This window comes from Ranitomeya variabilis, chromosome 2, assembly GCF_051348905.1.
Source record: "Ranitomeya variabilis isolate aRanVar5 chromosome 2, aRanVar5.hap1, whole genome shotgun sequence".
In the NCBI taxonomy this organism is placed as follows: domain Eukaryota; kingdom Metazoa; phylum Chordata; class Amphibia; order Anura; family Dendrobatidae; genus Ranitomeya; species Ranitomeya variabilis.
In genome coordinates, this window is record NC_135233.1 from 1051628717 (window position 1) to 1051653957 (window position 25241).

Sequence of the window (25241 nt, forward strand, 5' to 3'; positions counted from 1 at the left end):
GACCCGATCAAATTCGCTCAACTCTATTTGTAACATTTTACCAAAATAACCGCCTTTTTTTCTTTTAACCTTCTTCAGCACTGTGCCTTCGGTCTCCCATGTGGGGTGACAGAGGTCAATCTGGTATTTTCCCCAGCCTAAAACTTTAGGGAGAACCAGGTCTGGATCCCGGATCTGTGCCTGCCTCCTGTGTGACACTAAGCTAAATAGTTTGGTGCCAGTAGGAAGTAGTAACTAGCCGAGTAGAAGCCAACTTTTTTCATACACCCATGATTTCATGTCCACCCAATGAAGCACCAGAAAAAAAATGCATATACAGTGGGGCAAAAAAGTATTTAGTCAGTCAGCAATAGTGCAAGTTCCACCACTTAAAAACATGAGAGGCGTCTGTAATTTACATCATAGGTAGACCTCAACTATGGGAGACAAACTGAGAAAAAAAAATCCAGAAAATCACATTGTCTGTTTTTTTATCATTTTATTTGCATATTATGGTGGAAAATAAGTATTTGGTCAGAAACAAACAATCAAGATTTCTGGCTCTCACAGACCCGTAACTTCTTCTTTAAGAGTCTCCTCTTTCCTACACTCATTACCTGTAGTAATGGCACCTGTTTAAACTTGTTATCAGTATAAAAAGACACCTGTGCACACCCTCAAACAGTCTGACTCCAAACTCCACTATGGTGAAGACCAAAGAGCTGTCAAAGGACACCAGAAACAAAATTGTAGCCCTGCACCAGGCTGGGAAGACTGAATCTGCAATAGCCAACCAGCTTGGAGTGAAGAAATCAACAGTGGGAGCAATAATTAGAAAATGGAAGACATTCAAGACCACTGATAATCTCCCTCGATCTGGGGCTCCACGCAAAATCCCACCCCGTGGGGTCAGAATGATCACAAGAACGGTGAGCAAAAATCCCAAAACCACGCGGGGGGACCTAGTGAATGAACTGCAGAGAGCTGGGACCAATGTAACAAGGCCTACCATAAGTAACGCACTACGCCACCATGGACTCAGATCCTGCAGTGCCAGATGTGTCCCACTGCTTAAGCCAGTACATGTCCGGGCCCATCTGAAGTTTGCTAGAGAGCATTTGGATGATCCAGAGGAGTTTTGGGAGAATGTCCTATGGTCTGATGAAACCAAACTGGAACTGTTTGGTAGAAACACAACTTGTCGTGTTTGGAGGAAAAAGAATACTGAGTTGCATCCATCAAACACCATACCTACTGTAAAGCATGGTGGTGGAAACATCATGCTTTGGGGCTGTTTCTCTGCAAAGGGGCCAGGACGACTGATCCGTGTACATGAAAGAATGAATGGGGCCATGTATCGTGAGATTTTGAGTGCAAACCTCCTTCCATCAGCAAGGGCATTGAAGATGAAACGTGGCTGGGTCTTTCAACATGACAATGATCCAAAGCACACCGCCAGGGCAACGAAGGAGTGGCTTTGTAAGAAGCATTTCAAGGTCCTGGAGTGGCCTAGCCAGTCTCCAGATCTCAACCCTATAGAAAACCTTTGGAGGGAGTTGAAAGTCCGTGTTGCCAAGCGAAAAGCCAAAAACATCACTGCTCTAGAGGAGATCTGCATGGAGGAATGGGCCAACATACCAACAACAGTGTGTGGCAACCTTGTGAAGACTTACAGAAAACGTTTGACCTCTGTCATTGCCAACAAAGGATGTATTACAAAGTATTGAGATGAAATTTTGTTTCTGACCAAATACTTATTTTCCACCATAATATGCAAATAAAATGATAAAAAAACAGACAATGTGATTTTCTGGATTTTTTTTTCTCAGTTTGTCTCCCATAGTTGAGGTCTATCTATAATGTAAATTACAGACGCCTCTCATCTTTTTAAGTGGTGGAACTTGCACTATTGCTGAATGACTAAATACTTTTTTGCCCCACTGTATGTTTCAGAATTTTTTCTACTCTATGATTTTATTGGTATTTGGTCTAAATAACGACCTTACAATAATTATACCACATACCTCCGATTCATGATAATCCCGCTTTCTTTGTTGCATGTTATCTTTCAAAGCAATACCCTGAGGCTTCAGTGCTTGTGCATCTTTGGTGATCTCCTCCAGTTTCCCTTGTAGGGCCTTGAAACTTTCTTGAGCAATATTCACTTTGTCCTCAAATCAAAAGTAAATAATATAAATGACATGGTGCGCATGACAACGGTGTGACTCCGGGACTTCATCACAAGACCAGGAACATTACTCAGTGTCTATTTTGAGAACTCCGTTAACAAGGAGTTTATTTAGTCAAAACTTGATTTTGAAGATCAGGAATGGCTGAATTCAAAGACTGGCGACAATCCTTAGAAGGGCGAAACGGGGAAAAAAATAATCTAAAGTACCTGCCATTCACTGATCTTCTGCTCAAATTTGACTGTGCGGCCCTCCTCCCCAGCTATATGCTCTCTCAATGGTTTCAGATTCTTCTCAGTTTCATTCACCTGAAAAAATAAGAAGAGTTCTCACACCACTATCACAGCACCAATGGACCTGATGAAGTGATCTTCCAGGCACTGCTGACCTTCCTGTCCATAGTCTTATGTATCCCTCACCTACAATGACAGGTTGTCCATTGGCCTAAAGAGAGCTCTAAAGTTTAATAACAGCACTGCTTGGAGCGATATCCGCCAGAAGAGAACCCAAGGGGGGGGGGGGGGGGGGGGGAATTGAGACGAGAGGCCGAGGGGGGGGGGGGGGGGGGGGGGGAACCGTCCACAAAACGACGGATCGAGGGGGAGCTACGATGAAGCAGTCAATATATTTCTGCGTAATCCAAAATTGAGGAGGATAAAGTATAGGGCATCAGTACCCATGTAGTGGACAACCCCTTTAAGTATTAGCTTCCCAGTGATATAGGGGGCCAGTCTGACTGACTCACATACATAAGCAGAGAAAAGGGGCACGGGGAGGGGAGAGTCTTACCACGGCCCAGGCCATTTTACGCTTCAGATCCTCCAGCTTCTCCTTCATTTCCGATAATGAAGCCAGATTTTTAAACTTCTCCTCTTTTTGCATGCAGTCTCGCTTCAACTCATGAAGCCTCTACATAGGGATGACACAACATTCAGTGAAACAGGAAGGACTTACACGTCTTTTTCATAAAAAAAGGCATTTTACACCCTGGTTAACAGATTTTTTTCCTTTAGTCAATAATGTGGTTGTCTCCTTACACAGAACCTGGGTCCTCCGGCTGTAGTGTGTTTAAAAATATTGACTTTAACTCACCCTCCCCAGGTCCAGCATCGAGTCTCCAACACTGCTGCCAGTATCTGTTCTTGTCTACAACGCTGTCGCATCAACAGTGCTGCAGCCAATCAGAACTCAGCGGTTTGTGCCATCTACTTGGGCAGAACCGCTGAGCTCAGTCATCAGCTGAAGCGCTGTCGACGTGATGTCAGTGCTGCAGACATGCAGAGCAGCAACAGAGTCAGCGGTGGACCTGGGGATGGTGAGTTAAGTGCATTTTGTTTCTTTATAACAAACAGCAACTAAGGATTGGTATTTTCTGAAAAGGGGCAATCCCATTACTGTGGTTGTTACATCCGGCTTCTAAGCCTTCTCTGTGTGCGGAATGTGTCCAGAATAGCAGACAGATCTGTTTCTTTGTTTATAGAGCAATATTCACACTGACAAAAGCGTTCAGTGGTGTCAGCAGTAAGTATCAGGTCTTTTTTTCGACCTCTGAACATAAAGAGGTTTCTCTTCACCAACAGAAAAAAAAACATTGAAATGATTTTAAAAGATCCTGTCAGCTTCTTACCTCTGCCCCAAAACTGATCTGATCGCGAGTCTTGGTCTTGGTCTCCATGATGTAGGAGTAATCATCCTTCATCTGATCTAATTGTGTTGCCTTCATAAAAAACTTAAAAACAGAATAAATTGCAATGAATCAGAGGAAACCAGAAAATGGCAGATTGCAAGGCAGGAGAATTTATAAGCTGGCGCCATATTGTGTTATTGTAGTTAACTTTATAGTTAGTGGTCTAAAACAAAAAACAAACAACTGAACTATGTAAACAAGAGTAATTAAAAAAAAAAAAAGTGTTTAACCCCTTAGTGACAGAGCCAATTTGGTACTTAATGACCGAGCCAATTTTTACAATTCTGACCAGTGTCACTTTATGAGGTTATAACTCTGGAACGCTTTATCGGATCCCGCTGATTCTGAGATTGTTTTTTCGTGACATGTTGTACTTCAAGTTAGTGGTAACATTTCTTCGATATTACTTGCGATTATTTATGAAAAAAATGGAAATATGGCGAAAATTTTTAAAATTTTGCAATTTTCAAACTTTGTATTTTTATGCCCTTAAATCAGAGAGATATGTCACAAAAAATAGTTAATAAATAACATTTCTCACATGTCTACTTTACATCAGCACAATTTTGGAAACAATTTTTTTTTTTGTTAGGGAGTTATAAGGGTTAAAAGTTGACCAGCAATTTCTCATTTTTACAACACCATGTTTTTTTTAGGGACCACATCACCTTTGAAGTGATTTTGAGGGGTCTATATGATAGAAAATAACCAAGTGTGACACCATTCTAAAAACTGCACCCCTCAAGCTGCTCAAAACCACATTCAAGAAGTTTATTAACCCTTTACGTACTTCACAGGAACTAAAACAATGTGGAAGAAAAAAAATTAACATTTTACTTTTTTTTGCAAACATTTTACTTCAGAACCATTTTTTTTAATTTTCACAAGTGTAAAAACAGAAATTTAACCACAAATTTTGTTGTGCAATTTTTCCTGAGTACGCCGATACCCCATATGTGGAGGTAAACCACTGTTTGGGCGCACCGCAGAGCTTGGAAGTGAAGGAGCACCGTTTGACTGTTTCAATGCAGAATTGGCTGGAATTGAGATCGGACGCCATGTCGCGTTTGGAGAGCCCCTAATGTGCCTAAACAGTGGAAACCCCCCACAAGTGACACCATTTTGGAAACTAGACCCCCCAAGGAACTTATCTAGATGTGTGGTGAGCACTTTGAACCCCCAAGTGCTTCACAGAAGTTTATAACGTAGAGCCGTGAAAATAAAAAATCGCATTTGTTTTCACAAAAATGATTTTTTCGCCCACAAATTCTTATTTTCACAAGGGTAACAGGAGAAATTAGACCACAAAAGTTGTTGTGCAATTTCTCCTGAGTACGTCGATACCCCATATGTGGAGGTAAACCACTGTTTGGGCGCACCGCAGAGCTTGGAAGTGAAGGAGCACCGTTTGACTTTTTCAATGCAGAATTGGCTGGAATTGAGATCGGATGCCATGTCGCGTTTGGAGAGTCCCTGATGTGCCTAAACAGTGGAAACCCCCCACAAGTGATACCATTTTGGAAACTAGACCCCCCAAGGAACTTATCTAGATGTGTGGTGAGCACTTTGAACCCCCAAGTGCTTCACAGAAGTTTATAACGTAGAGCCGTGAAAATAAAAAATCTCATTTTTTCTACAAAAATGATCTTTTTGCCCCAAAATTTTTATTTTCACAAGGGTAACAGGAGAAATTAGACCACAAAAGTTGTTGTGCAATTTCTCCTGAGTACGTCGATACCCCATATGTGGAGGTAAACCACTGTTTGGGCGCACCGCAGAGCTTGGAAGTGAAGGAGCACCGTTTGACTTTTTCAATGCAGAATTGGCTGGAATTGAGATCGGATGCCATGTCGCGTTTGGAGAGTCCCTGATGTGCCTAAACAGTGGAAACCCCCCACAAGTGATACCATTTTGGAAACTAGACCCCCCAAGGAACTTATCTAGATGTGTGGTGAGCACTTTGAACCCCCAAGTGCTTCACAGAAGTTTATAACGTAGAGCCGTGAAAATAAAAAATCTCATTTTTTCTACAAAAATGATCTTTTTGCCCCCAAATTTTTATTTTCACAAGGGTAACAGGAGAAATTAGACCACAAAAGTTGTTGTGCAATTTCTCCTGAGTACGTCGATACCCCATATATGGGGGTAAACCACTGTTTGGGCGCACCGCAGAGCTTGGAAGAGAAGGAGTGTCGTTTTACTTTTTCAATGTAGAATTGGCTGGAATTGAGATCGGACGCCATGTCACGTTTGGAGAGCCGCTGATGTGCCTAAACAGTAGAGACCCCCCACATATGACACCATTTTGGAAACTAGACCCCTTAAGGAACTTATCTAGATGTGTGGTGAGCACTTTAAACCCCCAGGTGCTTCACAGAAGTTTATAACGTAGAGCCGTGAAAATAAAAAAATCGCATTTTTTCTACAAAAATGATCTTTTTGCCTCCAAATTTTTATTTTACCAAGGGTAACAGGAGAAAATGGACCCCAGAAGCTGTTGTACAATTTGTCTTGAGTACGCCGACACCCCATATGTGGGGGTAAACCACTGTTTGGGCGCATGGCTGAGCTCGGAAGCAAAGGAGCGCCATTTGACTTTTCAATGCAAAATTGACTGGAATTGAGATCGGACGCCATGTCGCGTTTGGAGAGCCCCTGATGTGCCTAAACAGCAGAAACCCCCCAAAAGTGACCCCATTTTGGAAACTAGACCCCCCATGGAACTTATCTAGATGTGTAGTGAGAACTTTGAATGCCCAAGTGCATCACAGAAGTTTATAATGCAGAGTCGTGAAAATAAAAAATATATATTTTTTAACAATAAAGATTTTTTAGCCCCCAAGTTTTTATTTTCACAAGGGTAACAAGAGAAATTGGACCCCAAAAGTTGTTGTCCAATTTGTCCTGAGTATGCTGGTACCCCATATGTGGGGGTAAACCACTGTTTGGGCGCATGGCAGAGCTCGGAAGGGAAGGAGTGCCATTTTGGAATGCAGACTTTGATAGAATTGTCTGCGGGCGTTATGTTGCCTTTGCAGACCCCTAATGTACCTAAACAGTAGAAACCCCCAACAAGTGACCCCATTTTGGAAAATAGACCCCCCAAGGAACTTATCTAGATATGTGGTGAGAACTTTGAATGCCCAAGTGCTTCACAGAAGTTTATAATGCAGAGTAGTGAAAATAAAAAATATTTTTTTTCCCACAAAAAAGATTTTTTTAGCCCCCAAATTTTTATTTTCACAAGGGTAACAAGAGAAATTGGACCCCAAAAGTTGTTGTCCAATTTGTCCTGAGTATGCTGGTACCCCATATGTGGGGGTAAACCACTGTTTGGGCGCACGGCAGAGCTCGGAAGGGAAGGAGCGCCATTTTGCAATGCAGACTTTGATAGAATTGTCTGCGGGCGTTATGTTGCGTTTGCAGACCCCTAATGTACCTAAACAGTAGAAACCCCCACAAGTGACCAAATTTTGGAAACTAGACCCCCTAAGGAACTTATCTAGATATGTGGTGAGAACTTTGAAAGCTCAAGTGCTTCACAGAAATTTATAATGCAGAGTAGTGAAAATAAAAAAATATATTTTTTTCCAACAAAAAAGATTTTTAGCCCCCAAGTTTTTATTTTCACAAGGGTAACAGGAGAAATTGGACCCCAAAAGTTGTTGTCCAATTTATCCCGAGTACGCTGATGCCCCATATGTGGGGGTAAACCACTGTTTGGGCGCACGGCAGAGCTCAGAAGGGAGGGAGTACCATTTGACTTTTTTAGCGCAAAATTGGCTGTCGTGTTTGGAGACCCCCTGATGTACCTAAACAGTGGAAACCCCCCAATTCTAACTCCAACCCTAACCCCAACACAGCCCTAACCCTAATCTCAACCCGATCCATAATCCTAATCACAACCCTAACGATAATCACAACCCTAACCCCAAAACAGCCCTAATCTCAACCCTAACCATAACCCTAATCAAAACCCTAAATCCAACACACCCCTAACCCTAATCCCAACCCTAACCCTAATCCCAACCCTAATCCCAAACGTAACACTAATCCCAACCCTAATCCAAACCCTAACCCTAATCCCAACTCTAACCCTAACTTTAGCCCCAACCCTAACTTTAGCCGCAACCCTAACCATAACTTTAGCCCCCGTCGTCACAAAAAAAGTTCAATGTAACCTTTTTTTTGTACGTCGCGTCCGCCATTTCCGCGGATGCGTGGCCGTAACTCTGCCCCCTCCTCCCCAGGACATAGACTGGGCAGCGGATGCGTTGAAAAACTGCATCCGCTGCCCACGTTGTGCACAATTTTCACAACGTGCGTCGGTACATCGGGCCGACGCATTGCGACCGCCCCGTACCGACGCAAGTGTGAAAGAAGCCTTAGGCTACTTTCAGACATAGCGCATTTTTGAGCGCTATTTTGCGGGCGCTTTTCAAAAATGCGCAATGTCATTTTCGTCTGCCGGCAAAGTGAATGAGGAATTCACTTTGCCGTTCAGACACACCGCAAAAAAATGCGGCGCTTTTGTCTGCAAACACGCCGGCGTAAAAAGAATTGACATGTCAATTCTTTACGCAGCGGCGTGTCTGCGTATCCCCCTAGGGCCCCATATTACCTTCCACACACAGCGCCTTTGTCCTGGGTGTCGGCGTCTTTGTACGGAGGGGTTGACACCCAGGACCGGACGTGACGTCGGACAGGAAGAGGGAAGCCCCCGCCCCCCAGTGAAGCAGCATGGAGTCCTTCTGTGTGTGTGTGTGTGTGCGTGTGTGTGCGTGTGTGTGTGCGTGTGTGTGTCCCCATGCGACGCTAGTGCCACCATTGTGCTAAGTCGCCGTATGGGACTACTACTCCCATCCGGTATTAGGATGGGAGAGTTGTCCCTGTGTCCGGCGACTTAGCACAATTGTAAAGTTACACAAAACACCTACACACAATACACATACATGACACACAGTACATACAACATATAACACAGAGTATATACTCACCAACAGCACACTTGTAGGCGAAGCCCTCGATCCTCCAGGAAAAAATCCAAAAATAATAAACCAAATTCATACTCCCTGTCCGCAGAATCCATAAAACGAGTGTCCCACGCCGATCCCCTGCTCTCCGGCGATACACTGCCAGGAGCGAAGCTCCTAGCAGTGTATCGCGTACTGTTCCGGAGTTCAATGACTCCGGCGTCTCGGTTAACAGCAGTACAGCTGCGTTGAACTTTCCCACGCAGCACTGCCGTTAAGCGAGAGTGCCGGGGTCAATGACCGCCGGTAAACTCGCTCGCGCATGCGCAGTGACACACCGACAGGAACTATGGCTCCTGTCAGTGTGTTGCTGCAGCCGTGGAGAGCAGACATATCTCTGGATGTGTCTGTTCTCCATGGAAAATCTTGATACGTGGCACTTAAATATGTGGCAATTAAATACGTGACACGTGGCACTTATACGTGATACGTGTCACTTAAATACGTGGCACTGAAATACGTGATACGTGGCACGTGTCACTTAAATACGTGGCACTGAAAGATGTGGCACGTGGCACTTTGATACGTGGCACGTGGCACTTTGATACGTGGCACGTGGCACTGAAATATGTGGCACGTGGCACTTTGATACGTGGCACGTGGCACTTTGATACGTGGCACGTGGCACTTTGATACGTGGCACGTGGCACTTTGATACGTGGCACTGAAATATGTGGCACGTGGCACTTTGATACGTGGCACGTGTCACTTAAATACGTGGCACGTGGCACTGAAATATGTGGCACGTGGCACTTTGATACGTGGCACGTGTCTCTTAAATACGTGGCACGTGGCACTGAAAGATGTGGCACGTGGCACTTTGATACGTGGCACGTGGCACTTTGATACGTGGCACTGAAATATGTGGCACGTGGCACTTTGATACGTGGCACGTGGCACTTTGATACGTGGCACGTGGCACTTTGATACGTGGCATGTGGCACTTTGATACGTGGCACTGAAATATGTGGCACGTGGCACTTTGATACGTGGCACGTGGCACTTTGATACGTGGCACTGAAATATGTGGCACGTGGCACTTTGATACGTGGCACTTTGATACGTGGCACGTGGCACTTTGATACGTGGCACTGAAATATGTGGCACGTGGCACTTTGATACGTGGCACGTGTCACTTAAATACGTGGCACGTGGCACTGAAATATGTGGCACGTGGCACTTTGATACGTGGCACGTGTCTCTTAAATACGTGGCACTGAAAGATGTGGCACGTGGCACTTTGATACGTGGCACGTGGCACTTTGATACGTGGCACTGAAATATGTGGCACGTGGCACTTTGATACGTGGCACGTGGCACTTTGATACGTGGCACGTGGCACTTTGATACGTGGCACGTGGCACTTTGATACGTGGCATGTGGCACTTTGATACGTGGCACTGAAATATGTGGCACGTGGCACTTTGATACGTGGCACGTGTCACTTAAATACGTGGCACGTGGCACTGAAATATGTGGGACACGTCGCACAAAAAAGTTGCATGTAGTTTTTTTTGTGTCGACGGTCCGCCGAAGCACGACGCATCCGTCGCACGACGGATGCGACATGTGGCAATCCGTCGCAATGCGTCGCTAATGCAAGCCAATGGAGAAAAAACGCATCCTGCAAGCACTTTTGCAGGATGCGTTTTTTCTCCAACGACGCATTGCGACGGAAGCCAAAAAACGCTAGTGTGAAAGTAGCCTAACCCTAACCCTAGCCCTAACCCTAAATTTAGCCCCAACCCTAACCCTAACTCTAACCCTAACCCTAACTCTAACCCTAACCCTAACCCTAATTTTAGCCCCAACTTGTCTTCTCCTGCCGGCCGGCAGATGGCAGCAGATGGCGGGCGCACTGCGCATGCGCCCGCCATGATGAAAAAGCCGGCTGGCAGGAGAAGACAGAAGAGGACCCAGGGACCCCGGGTGAGTATGATAGGGTCCCCGAATCCCCCTATTTCTCTGTCCTCTGATGTGCGATCACATCAGAGGACAGAGAAATAACTGATCGCTTTTTTTTTTTTTTTTTTTTGCGGTCGCCGGTAAACTGTTAATTACCGGCGATCGCAAAGCAGGGGTCGGTGCAAATCGACCCCGATCATGTTCTTTGGGGTCTCGGCTACCCCCGGCAGCCGAGACCCCAAAGAACATCCGGGTGCCGGGCGGCGGGCGTACTGCGCGTGCGCCCGCCATTTTTTCCCGGAAAAAAGATGGCGGCGCCCATGGGGAGACACGAGGAGCACCGGGGGAGGTAGGTAAGTATTGGGGGGCTATTGGGGGCCATCGGGGACCACATTTCTCTGTCCTCCGATGTGCGATCACATCGGAGGACAGAGAAATTAAACGGCAAATCGCGTTTTTTTTTTTTTTGTTGCGACCGCCGGTAAACGGTTAATTACCGGCGATCGCAACTCGGGGGTCGGTAAAAAACCCCCGAATCATGTTCTCTGGGGTCTCGGCTACCCTCGGCAACCGAGACCCCAGAGAAAATCCGACTCTGGGGGGCGCTATTCACTTTTTCCACAGCGCCGTTAATTAACGGCGCTGTGGTTTAAGTACCCTTAGCGGCCGCCGTTAAAAGGCGTATCGGCGGTCGTTAAGGGGTTAATTTATTACACCTGCTACATATTAGGATAGGAATTTGGAGATGGAAATACTCCATTAACTTCTTCTCACAAAAGCATGTAGCATTCATTTCCTTGGAATGAGTCCTACTGTGTGGAGGGGTTCAGGATCTGAGCTCCCTCCACTCACGGCTGATGCCAGCTGTATTATACAGTTGGCATCGGTCTCTAACAGCCACTTGGAATCTTTTTCTGATGTTTCAGTATAATATAAGTGAAAGTAAAAGATGCCATTCAAAACTACAACTCGTCCTGCAGGAAACAAGACCTCATACATCTACATTGATGGGGGGAAAAAACAAAAACCCTTGTACTAAATACTGAAATAATTCATAGAAAGCGATGACGGGGATTGCAGCCATTTAAATTGCACTTTCAGAGATTAACAGTGGCATGTAAATGTTATTCAGCAGCGATCAGAGATCACTCTGTTCACTGCTGTTAGAGACAGGTGCCGAGATCTCCATCTGCAAATGCGCCACCTCCCGGCGGCCATTTTCCCTATCGCACAGGAAACCACAGAAGGACTGCCGGGGGGGTCTATGGCCTTTCACAAAATGTCAGCGGGGACACAGCGCTGCACCGCCTCCGGGGACACAGCGCTGCACCGCCTCCGGGGACACAGCGCTGCACCGCCTCCGGGGACACAGCGCTGCACCGCCTCCGGGGACACAGCGCTGCACCGCCTCCGGGGACACAGCGCTGCACCGCCTCCGGGGACACAGCGCTGCACCGCCTCCGGGGACACAGCGCTGCACCGCCTCCGGGGACACAGCGCTGCACCGCCTCCGGGGACACAGCGCTGCACCGCCTCCGGGGACACAGCGCTGCACCGCCTCCGGGGACACAGCGCTGCACCGCCTCCGGGGACACAGCGCTGCACCGCCTCCGGGGACACAGCGCTGCACCGCCTCCGGGGACACAGCGCTGCACCGCCTCCGGGGACACAGCGCTGCACCGCCTCCGGGGACACAGCGCTGCACCGCCTCCGGGGACACAGCGCTGCACCGCCTCCGGGGACACAGCGCTGCACCGCCTCCGGGGACACAGCGCTGCACCGCCTCCGGGGACACAGCGCTGCACCGCCTCCGGGGACACAGCGCTGCACCGCCTCCGGGGACACAGCGCTGCACCGCCTCCGGGGACACAGCGCTGCACCGCCTCCGGGGACACAGCGCTGCACCGCCTCCGGGGACACAGCGCTGCACCGCCTCCGGGGACACAGCGCTGCACCGCCTCCGGGGACACAGCGCTGCACCGCCTCCGGGGACACAGCGCTGCACCGCCTCCGGGGACACAGCGCTGCACCGCCTCCGGGGACACAGCGCTGCACCGCCTCCGGGGACACAGCGCTGCACCGCCTCCGGGGACACAGCGCTGCACCGCCTCCGGGGACACAGCGCTGCACCGCCTCCGGGGACACAGCGCTCCACTCTTGCCTCATCCAGCAGCGACCCTGGGATCTTGCTTCACCACAGCCACCACCGCCGGTAAGCAATAAGACGCATGGATTATAAGAAGCATCACCATTTTTTTGAAAAAAAGTTTTTTTTTTATTTTTCTCCTGAAAATTTGGGGTGCGTCATATAATCCGGAGAGTCTTATAATCCGGAGCATTTTATAATTAAAAAAAAATATGGTACACAAATATGCTGCAATTATCAAAATCCACAGTTTCACAACTCACCTTATATTTGTCCGCCTCGTTCTTAGACTGCAGGAAATGTTTGCTCATCTCTTGTGTAAGAACGGACACTGGATTGTCGACCTGCAGAAACACACAGAGACTAGGACTGGGTACAAGATACACAGAATATTAGCCATTAGGACTAGAATGCTTTATAGAATTGGAGCAATATGACAGGAGGGGGATCTATAAAAAAAGATATAATATTTTATTGTAATTTATTTAAAGGGTTTGGCCAGTAAAAACATCAAAACAGGACAAGTGATAACTTATTGATCACTGGGGGTCTGACCGCTGCGAATTGCACCCATCAGCAGAATGGGAAAGTTTTATCCCTGTATGTACGATCTCCGCTTCATTCACTCCCTAAGAAGCTGCTGAGCCCTGTGCTCAGTTTTTAGCAGCGGCGCCATAGAAAATGAACCAACCAGCCGCTTCATTTTGGAAAGGGGATAGAAGATACCGATGGAGATCACACACACACACAAAAAAAAAAAAAAGTGCAATAGGTGCGGTTGGGACCCCCACTGATCAATAAGCTACCACTTATTTTGCAGATAGGTAACTTGATTTCACCGGACAACCCCTTTAAATGCATTGTCCTTTTGTCACCGTCTCTGATTGCGCCAATTTATCATCATTACAAAAAGCCTTGATTAAAAGGAAGCTTTGAAACTTTTAGAGTTGGTGCAAATTTATTTGCACGTTTTGTTCCATCAGCCACGACAGTACGGGAACAGTACGTCTTACCTCCTGGCATGCACGGCTCTTTCTTTTGATTAGCCGGCCTGACGCAACATCATAGTTGCATGGTGACGCTCGATGTGACGTAGCGCCAGGCCGGTTATTCAGAAGAAGAGGCGTGGATGTCTGGAGGTCAGAGGAGGTAATCCTCCTCTTGTGCAGATGGAATGAAACGTCCAAATTAATTTGCATCAACTCTCACCTCCATTGACTGCAAGCAAAATCTTTGCAGTTTGATGCGATGCTGAAGTCTATTAATCTTTGCATTTGGCAAATTACGAAGAAATACGAACCCTCACATCATGCGATTATAGTCATATCACCTGTATGTTGAAATGGTCAAGGACTGCGGTGAGCTCCTCCTTCTTAGTAGAAACCAATGATCCTTTAAAAGTAAAAAAGTATAATTTATTTTAACCCCTTCACGCCATGGCCATTTACGGTTTTGTTTTTTTCTAAAAGTCATAATTTTTTTTACTTTTCTGTCCACATAGCTGTATGAGGAATTGTTTTTTGGGGGACGAGTTGTATTATAGAACGACACCATTCATTTTATCATGTGACGCATTGGAAAGCAGAGAAAACAAAATCCAAGTGCATTGAAATTGAAAAAAAAAAAAAAAGTTCAATTTCACATATGTTTTAAGTTTTGTTTCCCCCCCCCCCCTCATTTACCACGTTCATTGTACGGTAAAGCTGATCTGGCATTATGATTCTCCAGGTCAGTACAATTACGCAGATACCAAAACATGAATAGTTTTTGTTTTGTTTTTTATTTAATTAGTGAAAAAAAAATTAAAATTAGTAAAAAAAAAAAAATAAATTAGCTTTTGTTACCATTTTCCGAGACCCCTAATACATTTTTTTGCGCCTTAAGCTGATGTTTTTATTGATATAATTTTGGGGTAGATATGATGTTTTGATCGCCCTTCTTTGCAATGTTGCGACAACCCAAAAAGACCCCGTAATTCTTCAGCAGACCTCCGCCTGTCATGGCAACCCATCGGTGCTTCGCGATTACAGGAACGTGGAATGATGTGCCTGCCTGCTTTACAGGTGTGCTCCATCCACAGCTGCTAAAGGCACATGATGGTTGATTAAATCAGCCATCTTCTGCAGGAAAGCAGAAGCTCGGTGTGTGAGCATCAAAATCAGAGAGCCAGCATATCATGTCCCAGTACATTGTATGTCGGGAAGGGGTTAAGTAAGAACATCAAAAACTAGTGAAACTAAAAAAGAATGCACACTTTGATGATTGTGCCTCCTGTCTAAGGACAGGAAAGTATAATAAATGTAGTCAGCAGGTGGCAGCATCGTTCTTGAGCCACGTCTGGCATATAACAAGAAAAGGTACCGGTAGAAGGAGAAAGGGAAGGAGCATCATGGACTCCGCCACCGAGTGCAATATCAGAAATGAAAAGCCAATGAATGAGAGTCATCCAAAGTGCAATGGAGCACCTACCACATATTGATAGAAAAACATGTTGGGATATACTCTTAGGTGGCTTATTTGCTGCAGAATTTACTGCGACTGAACTTGGGGCTTGTAATTCATGCCCTTTCTGCAGAAACAATCCCATTCATGCATTTGGGATCGAAGCAACAAACCTGCCGCATGTGAACACAGCATGTAGGATGTACGGGACACCATGTCTGCATGTACCTGAGGCGCTTTTCAGCTTATAACTGCGCCCGCCATCTGCCGTGAGCCGCTGCTGCACGATAATGGACTCTCCATAAACATCACCTTTAAATGCATCGTTGCCTCTGTTCCGCAATTTTATGGAAACGTCGGCTGAACTGAAAGCGAAGAGTAGATGTTAAATATCTCTAAGTGGGCTGCAAAACCTATACACACATTATATGTAACTGCTTCAGTCATAAACATTGCATTAAGGCACGGACACATCAGTGATAATGAGGCCAGTAATAATAATTAATAATCCTGCAGGGCTATGATGTCTATCAGCAGAATACGGGCGCTGTCTATGTTAGTGTGCATCCTACAGGCCGCAAAGAGTGAAAATAAACTGTCTGTGCATATCGTCACTTCATCTGGATACACGTGGTGTAAAATAGGATCTAATAGGAATTGTCCAACTACTGCCAACTAGAAGTGGGGGCGCCATTGCACTTGTGTCCGGCAGCAAGGAAGGGGTTATTTTCAGGTCACAATTTTGCAAGATAATCCTTCCCCCTCCTCCAACTCACTGTACACTGCTAATTCCTTATTTTGATGTAGGAGTACCGTGACCCACCCTTATGCTCTAATGCCTGAACATTAGCATGGCCTGTATACGAGGTAGGTGCCTAAAATCAATTTAAAAGGGCTTTCCAGTTTTAGAAAACCCCTATAGCCTGGCTGTAGTTGGCTTAATATAAAAAAATAAATAAATAAATAAAAAAAAAAATATTTGCCTTGCTTACCCTCCCCTGGTCCATAGTTGAAATCACGCCTGCTGCTCCCAGTGCGTTATTGTCCACAGCGGTGACATCACTGCAGCCAGTAACTGAGTTCAATGGCTCAGTCCAAGTTAATGGCACGAGCTGCTGAGCCAACAATTCGACAGCGCTGCAGCCAATCTGACGTTAGTATCAGACACCAGGAGCATCGGCGGAGTGTGTGTGTATATGTGTGTGTATATGTGTGTGTGTGTGTGTGTGAGTGTGAGAGAGAATGCGTGCGTGCTCTACTTAGAAAGAAACATATAAAGTCTAAAACATACAATATAGAGGGGGAAAAAAAAAAGGCCCCAGAAAAGTGAACAGTATTGTAAGACGCACTTTTTCCCCTCCATATCTGGGTGGAAAATGTAGGTGCATCCTATACTCCAAAGTGAGCTTACTAGGGGGCAGATGTGGTGGAGCGGGGTTGCAGGAGGTAGAGTCACTGCTTCAGGAGGCCAGTGGCAGCAGGAGTGGTGCGCGATGTCCGAGATCTCAGAAGGTTTTGGTGCCGGCGAGTGGAATACATTTTCCCTGTGATATCCCAGCGGTGGTCTCCGGGAAAATGGCTGACGGAGGCAGAGCATGTGCTGATTGAGATTTCGTGAGATGACAACTTCTGAGATCCCAGGCACCGCAACATTGTCCTGCAGACGCCAGCCTTCTAAAGCGGCAACCCTGCCTCCTGTGACCCCACTCCAATGCAGCTGCCCCTCAGGTAAGCTACCTTTAAGGCTATGTGCACATGCTGCGGATTTTGCTGCGGATCCGCAGTGTTTTTGCAGCTGCGGATCCGCAGCAGTTTCCCCATGAGTTTACAGTACAATGTAAACCTATGGGAAACAAAATCCGCAGTGCACATGCTGCGGAAAAAGCCGTGCGGAAACGCCGCGGTTTATTTTCCACAGCATGTCAATTCTTTGTGCGGATTCCGCTGCGGGTTTCCACCTGGGCCAATAGAAATCTGCAGGTGAAAACCCGCAGAGGAAACCGCAAAAGAAACCGCGATAAAATCCGCAGAGAAAACCGCAGCGGTTTTTCACTGCGCATTTTGCCAATCCGCTGCGGAAAATTCCGCAGCAGAATCCAGTGTGGGCACATAGCCTTAAAGGGAATATAAGACGAACCATCATTTAAATTTCTACAATTTTTTTCCTGCTTTCCACTCAAAAATTTATGGTAATGGTACATCTTATAATCCACAAAATACAGAAAACTGGCTGACGATTAGGACCCTTTCAGATCTTGTCATTAAAGGGAACCTGTCACCCCCCCCCCAGGCATTTTTAACTAAAAGAGCCACCTTGTGCAGCAGTAATGATGCATTCTCTCACCCTCTCCCACCGCCTGCTACAGCGTGTGCATCCTCAGGTGATCCCTCCTCCGTGCAATCGCCTGGAACCTTGCCAAATCCTCACAGCTGGTGTGTGTGTGTGTGTGTGTGTGTGTGTGTGTGTGTGTGTGTGTGTGTGTGTGTGTGTGTGTGTGTGTGTATAACAGGCGGTGGGAGAGGGTGAGAGGCTTAAGGCTGAGTCACACATAACGATATCGTTAACGATATCGTTGCAACGTCACACTTTTGGTGACGTAGCAACGATCCCGCTAACGATCTCGTTATGTGTGACAGCGACCAACGATCAGGCCCCTGCTGTGAGATCGTTGGTGAATGATCAGGACCATTTTTTGGTCGCTGATCACCCGCTGTCATCGCTGGATCGGCGTGTGTGACGTCGATCCAGCGATGTGTTCACTTGTAACCAGGGTAAATATCGGGTTACTAAGCGCAGGGCCGCGCTTAGTAACCCGATATTTACCCTGGTTACCATTGTAAAAGTTAAAAAAAAACAAAAAACAGTACATACTCACATTCTGATGTCTGTCACGTCCCCCGGCGTCCACAGGGTTAAAACTGCTTTCGGCAAGAGCGCTGCTAATGCACGCGCTGCTGCCGAGAGCTTCCCTGCACTGACTGTGTCAGCGCTGGCCGTAAAGCAGAGCACAGCGGTGACGTCACCGCTGTTACTGCCGGCGATGACACATTCAGTGCAGGGAAGCTCTCGGCAGCAGCGCGAGCATTAGCAGCGCTCTTGCCGAAAGCAGTTTTAACCCTGTGGACACTGGCGGGGGACGGGACAGACATCAGAATGTGAGTATGTAGTGTGTTTTTTTTTTTTACTTTTACAATGGTAACCAGGGTAAATATCGGGTTACTAAGCGCGGCCCTGCACTTAGTAACCCGATGTTTACCCTGGTTACCCGGGTGCTGCAGGGGGACTTCGGCATCGTTGAAGACAGTTTCAACTATGCCGAAGTCGTTCCCCTGATCGTTGGTCGCTGGAGAGAGCTGTCTGTGTGACAGCTCCCCAGCGACCACACAACGACTTACCAACGATCACGGCCAGGTCGTATCGCTGGTCGTGATCGTTGGTAAGTTGTTTAGTGTGACTCCAGCTTTAGACACGCAATGCGCATGCCCAGGAATCCCAGCCCCGTAGTATGAATAAATCATAAGACACTGCGGGGCTGGGATTCACAGGCAGGGCGCACGTACGCACAGAGGATAGACGGCCAGCGCTCACTGCGCCTGCCCAAGGCATGAGAAAAGAGCGCAGGCCGCATCATTTCAAAACAGCCGTGAGGAGGCGGTGCCCGGCGCCAAGAAGATGTGAGTGACGACTGTATGGCGTCTAAAGCAGGGGGGAAAGGCCTGCCTCCTTGACTGAAGACAAGGTATTTTGGACAAATTATAAAACTGATTATTTCGGCAGTTACAGTACCCAGAACTAAAAGAGCCACCTTGTCAGAATGCAGCATTACTGCTGCACAAGGTGGCTCTTTTAGTTAAAAACGCCTGGGAGGGGTTGACAGGTTCCCTTTAAGGTGTGGAGCCCGATACATGTCGTGCACATACGGCCTTGTTCTCCTAGGACAGATAAGTGGGTGCAGATGACAGCATAAGTGAATAGCAGACAGATATTTGGGAAAACTTCTAACACTTACGTCTCTCCGTCCTTCACAAACCCTTTGATTGAGGTACCTCTGTTTGTGATGGCGGCTTTTCCACCGAGCCCTACGATAAGAGCTGTTAGAACCGCACTTTTGCCACCTTTACAACAGAAAATAAATAAGAGAATTAATGTGAAACCAAAACAATTGAAGTCTGTCATTAAACCACTTAGGCTGGTTTCACACTTACGGGGCAAAACGGCGCTTTTTTTAGACGCATGCGTTTTTGCATGCAGAAAAAAAAAACGCGGCGTTTTGCGGCGTTTACATGCGTTTTTCCCTGCGTTTGCGTTTTTTAAACGCATGCTGAGAAGTGTGTGACAGCTGCCAATCATCAAAATCAACTAGAGAACCCACTAAAAACAGAAATAGCTAGGGTTAGGGTTAGGATCCCTAGTAACCCTAGGGATCCTAACCCTAAGGATACTAACCCTAACCCTAGGGATCCTAACCCTAACCCTAAGGGTTAGGATCGTAACCCTAACCCTAAGGGTTAGGATCCCTAGGGATCCTAACCTTAGGGTTAGGATCCCTAGTAACCCTAGGGTTAGGGTTTTCTTGTTTTTTCTTGTGTTTAGGGTTAGGGTTAGGCCGGAGACACACTGGTGCGAGATACGGCCGAGTCTCGCTGGTTAAAAGCAAGCTGTGGCACCTGCACTCCGGAGCGGAGCGTGCAGCTCCATGTATTGCTATGCAGCTGCACGCTCCGCTCCGGAGTGCAGGTGCCACAGCTTGCTTTTAACCAGCGAGACTCGGCCGTATCTCGCACCAGTGTGTCTCCGGCCTTAGGGTTAGGGTTTTCTTGTTTTTTCTTGTGTTTAGGGTTAGGGTTAGGGCTAGGGTTTTCTTGTTTTTTTCTTGTGTTTTTCTATAAAAACGCATGCGTTTACATAGACAGCAATGCATTTTTTTGCCGCAAATAAACGCATGCGTTTTTTTGCGGCAAAAAAACGCCGCTAGAAATTACTACAGAATGCATTTCTGCAAATGAACGCACGTGTCAAAAAACGCATGCGTTGCCGAAAACGCGTCAAATCGCACGCTAAAAAATGCATGCGTTTTTTAATGTAAGTATATAAAAAAAACGCATGCGTTTTTTAGCGCTAAAACGCTGCAGATCAAAACGCAAGTGTGAAACCAGCCTTATACAGTCAAATAGGGGACTGAGCCCGGATAAAAATCAAACTTATAGTACAGATTTAACTACTTTTGCAAAATAGGGATTTTTGTGTGTACTCACTGTAAAATCCTTTTCTCCGAGCCACTCATTGGGGGACACAGGACCATGGGTGTTATGCTGCTGTCTCTAGGAGGCTGACACTAAGTTGAGACAAAAAAGTTAGCTCCTCCCCTGCAGTATACACCCTCATGCTGGCTTCCAGAGACCCAGTTCAGTGCAAAAGCAGTAGGAGATTAATAACAGTACAATACCTAACATTAGAGTATAACATGTCGAAGACAGTCAGGAACCAAAAAGGTAACAAGCCATAAGGCTAACAGGGTGGGTGCTGTGTCCCCCAATGAGTGGCTCGGAGAAAAGGATTTTACGGTGAGTACACACAAAAATCCCTATTTCTCCTTCGCCACATTGGGGGACACAGGACCATGGGACGTCCCAAAGCAGTCCCTGGGTGGGAAACAAAACAACCAAATAAACTCCGTGTACCAACTGACTATAAATGCGCTACGGCCGCTTGCAGAATACGTCTGCCAAGGGCCGCATCCGCAGAAGATTGAATATGGACATTGTAGTGCTTTGAAAAAGTATGCAGGCTGGACCACGTTGCGGCCTTGCAAACCTGCTCCGCCGTCGCCTGGTGCCGGATAGCCCAGGAAGCACCCAATGACCGAGTCGAGTGTGCTCTAATCCCCGCCAGGACAGGCCTGGCCCTGACCTGATAGGATTCTTCGATAGCAGACCGAATCCATCTGGCTATCGTGGCCTTAGATGCAGCCAAACCCTTTCTGTGACCCTCCTGGAGAACAAAGAGGGAGTCCGATTTGCGGAAATGAGCATTTCTGGAAATGTAGCTCCTGAAGGCCCGTACCACATCCAGGGTATGAAGGGCCTTTTCGACCCTGTGTTTTGGCTGTGGGCAGAAAGAGGGAAGAATGATGTCCTCGTTAAGGTGGAAAGATGAGACCACCTTAGGGAGAAAGTCCGGAGATGGGCGTAGAACTACCTTGTCCTGGTGGAAGGCAAGGAAAGGCGCCCGGCAGGATAAAGCGGTCAATTCTGAGACCCGTCTGATAGATGTCACCGCCACAAGGAAGGCAACCTTCCAGGAGAGGACAGGTAGCGGCACGTCCTGAAGAGGTTCAAATGGAGGTTCCTGAAGAATGCTCAGGACCAAATTGAGATCCCAGGTCTCTAACGGCATTCTGTAGGGGGGTACCACATGGGAGACCCCCTGGATGAAGGTCCTGACTTGCAAGTTGGCAGCGATCCTACGTTGAAACAACACGGATAGAGCAGAGATCTGACCCTTGAGGGAACTCAGTGCCATGCCGGAATCCAAACCGGACAGCAAGAAATCCAAAATGGAAGGAATAGAGAAAACAAGCGGAGGGCGACTTCGGAGCCTGCACCACGAGAAGTAGGCTTTCCAGGTGTGGTGGTAGATGCGAGCGGAGGACGTCTTGCGAGCCTTGATCATGGTGGGAATGACCTGCTGAGAGAAACCAGCATGGGTTAGAATCCAGGTTTCAACAGCCACGCCGTTAAACGTAGGGCCCCTGAGCTCTGGTGGAAGATCGGCCCTTGACGAAGCAGATCTGGGCGGTCTGGTAACCGCCAGGGAACGTCGGACACGAGCTGAACGAGCTCCGCGTACCATGCGTGACGTGGCCAATCCGGGGCAACTAGGATGACCTGAACCCCCTCCGCCTTGATTTTTCGGATCACCTTCGGTAGTAAGGGAAGCGGAGGGAACACGTACGGAAGTTGGAACCGATGCCACGGGTATATCAGAGCGTCCACCCCGATGGCCTGGGGATCCCGAGAACGTGCTATGAAGTTGTGAACTTTGGCGTTCAGTCTGGACGCCATCAGATCCACGTCCGGGGTTCCCCAGCGACGACAGATTTGCAGGAAAACCTCTGGATGAAGTTCCCACTCCCCCGAGGCGAGGCCCTGACGGCTGAGAAAATCCGCCGCCCAGTTCTCCACGCCCGGAATGTGCACCGCGGAAATGATAGAGTGGTTGGCCTCAGCCCAACGAAGAATGTGAGAGACTTCCTGCATCGCCGCCCTGCTGCGGGTACCCCCTTGATGGTTTATATACGCCACGGCTGTGACGTTGTCCGATTGAACTCGAACTGGGTGACCCGCAAGCAGGGGGTGAAAACGTCTCAGGGCGAGTCTGATCGCACGAATTTCCAGGATGTTTATAGGGAGCCTCGACTCCCGAATTGTCCAACGCCCCTGGGCAGAGTGGTGTAGGAAAACCGCTCCCCAGCCGAGGAGACTGGCATCGGTAGTTACCACCAGCCAGCGGATCGGGAGGAAAGACTTCCCCTGGAGGATAGAGGATCCCAGAGTACACCATGTGAGGGCTTGCCTGATCCGTGGTGACAGAGGGCATGGGCGATCGAGGGATAAGGGATTCCTGTCCCAGATGTCCAGCAGAGCCTGTTATAAGGGGCGTAGATGGAGTTGAGCGAAGGGAACAGCTTCTATTGCGGCCACCATCTTTCCCAGAATCTTCATGGCAAAACGGATAGACCGGGGACGAGGGTGACAGAGCGTCCGAGCTCCCTGCTGAAGCTCTTGGGCCTTGGACCGAGGAAGTAAGATCAGTCCCCTCGATGTGTCCAGGATCATGCCTAGGAATGAAATCCGTCGGGCAGGGATGGGAGAGGACTTGTCCGAGTTGATTAGCCAGCCCAGGCGCGAAAGAGAATCCAAGGTAATGCGGACCCTTGCTTCGCAGGCCTGATAAGACGAACCTTTTATGAGGTCGTCTAAGTATGGCAACACGACCACTCCTCGAGTGTGAAGAATAGCCATGACAGCCGCCATGACTTTTGTAAATACCCTGGGCGCCGTGGCGAGACCGAAGGGTAAGGCTGTGAACTGAAAATGGTCGTCCAGGATGGCGAAACGGAGAAACCTTTGATGTGGCGGGAAGATTGGGATGTGAAGGTAGGCATCCTTGATATCTATTGATGCTAGAAACTCCCCTCTTTCCATAGAGGAGATGACTGATCGGAGAGATTCCATCCCGAAGTGCCGTACTTTTACGTACTGGTTTAGGAGCTTCAGGTCCAAAATGGGGCGTACCGTCCCGTCCTTTTTCGGCACGACGAAGAGGTTCGAGTAGAAACCCCTGAATCTCTCGTGTTCCGGAACCGGAACAATGACCCCGCTTTGGCGGAGGGATTCGATGGCGCAGCCAAGGGCGCAAGCATGAGCTTCCGAACTTGGGAGACGAGAGGGGAAAAAACCGTGCTGGAGGGGAGGCGGAGAACTCTAGTTTGTAGCCGGACGACACCAGATCCCTGACCCATTCGTCGTGGACGACGGAGAGCCAGACGTGCTGAAAAAGAAGCAGACGTCCGCCAACTTTGGAGGTGTCGACTGGAAAAGACCCCGAGTCATTGCGAGGCGAATCTGGCACGCCTGGACCCTCTGGTTCTGGGTTGCCTAGGCTTTCCCCGCCAGGACTGATTCGGCCTGAAAGAAGGTCGAGAGTCCCTGTCTGGGCGAGCTGTTCGTTCTGATCTGGATGAGGGGGCAGAATTGGACCAGAATGGGCTACTGCGAAAGGGCCGAAAGCGAAAATATTGTTGACGCTGAAAAGCGGCTTTGGGCCTATGTTGTGGGAGGAACTTGCTCTTTCCTCCTGTAGCGTCGGAAATAAGCTGGTCTAATTTTTCTCCGAAAAGACGCCCGCTCTGAAAGGGAAGGGAAATCAGAGACTTTTTTGAGGAGGAATCTGCTCGCCACTCTCTGAGCCAGATAGCTCTCCTGATGGTGATGGCGTTAGAAGCTGCAGTTGCTGCACAGTCCGCCGCGTCGAGGGACGCATACATCACAATCTCCAGCCATGGCAATTTGTTTGGCCAGGTCTGCCACCTCAGGCGGAAGTTCCTGTTCCTGAATGGATTTAGCGAGGGCATCCGCCCAGTAAACCATTGCCTTGGCAACCCACGCTGCAGCGGAGGAGGGAGATAGAGAGGAACCCGAGGCTTCGTACACTGAGCAAGCTAGGGAATCTAGCTGGCGTTCTGTGGGACTCTTAATAGAAGCACCGTCAGGAATGGATAGGAGAGTTTTGGTTGCCAAGCGTGAAACCGGAGGATCTACTTGTGGAGATTCCGTCCAATCTTTAACAAGATCTGCGGAAAAGGGATACTTCGACTCCAGAGTCTTTTTGCCTGTAAAACGCTTATCCGGACGCTCCCTGTGTCGCCTGACTATATCCAGGAAATCTGGGTGAGAGGCGAACGTCTTATGGAAACGCTTGTTTCTTGTAAAGGAAACAGAATGGTCCGGGGCAGAATTAGAATCACTGTCCACTTTTAGAGTATGATTGACTGCCTCAATGAGGGAGTCGACAGTAGACCTAAACTCCGGAGCATCCGGGTCTAAGGATGCATCAGACTCATACTCAAGAGTCGTGATCGCTACGGGCCCCTAGGGAGGGTGAGCGAGAAGTAGAGCTACCAGAAGCTGACTGGTGTGAATAGTGCTCAGGGGAGGTAGTGCGGATCCGTTTTCTGGATGACCGTGCCTCCTTCCGGTGAGAGCGGCCCCTGCTGGCCGACGATTCCCCTGTTACGGAGGGATCTCTTAACCCAGGAAAAAGAGGGCCCCGCTCCCCAGAGGGGTCCTGAAGGGAT

At 47.9% G+C, this 25241-nt stretch overlaps 1 protein-coding gene across 2 annotated transcripts in view; it reads right to left on the reverse strand.

Moving 5' to 3' along the window:
- SMC6 (structural maintenance of chromosomes 6) overlaps positions 1 to 25241 on the reverse strand; it is a 120382-nt gene that overhangs the window by 73447 nt on the left and 21694 nt on the right. For both annotated transcript variants that reach the window (XM_077291470.1, XM_077291469.1), the window contains exons 4-11: positions 19392 to 19497; positions 15610 to 15746; positions 14270 to 14331; positions 13203 to 13283; positions 3796 to 3897; positions 2958 to 3077; positions 2378 to 2476; positions 2004 to 2150 (exon numbers count right to left, since the gene is read on the reverse strand). In XM_077291470.1, coding sequence (XP_077147585.1) covers positions 2004 to 2150; positions 2378 to 2476; positions 2958 to 3077; positions 3796 to 3897; positions 13203 to 13283; positions 14270 to 14331; positions 15610 to 15746; positions 19392 to 19497 — 854 coding nt within the window. The remainder of the gene's footprint in view (positions 1 to 2003; positions 2151 to 2377; positions 2477 to 2957; positions 3078 to 3795; positions 3898 to 13202; positions 13284 to 14269; positions 14332 to 15609; positions 15747 to 19391; positions 19498 to 25241) is intronic.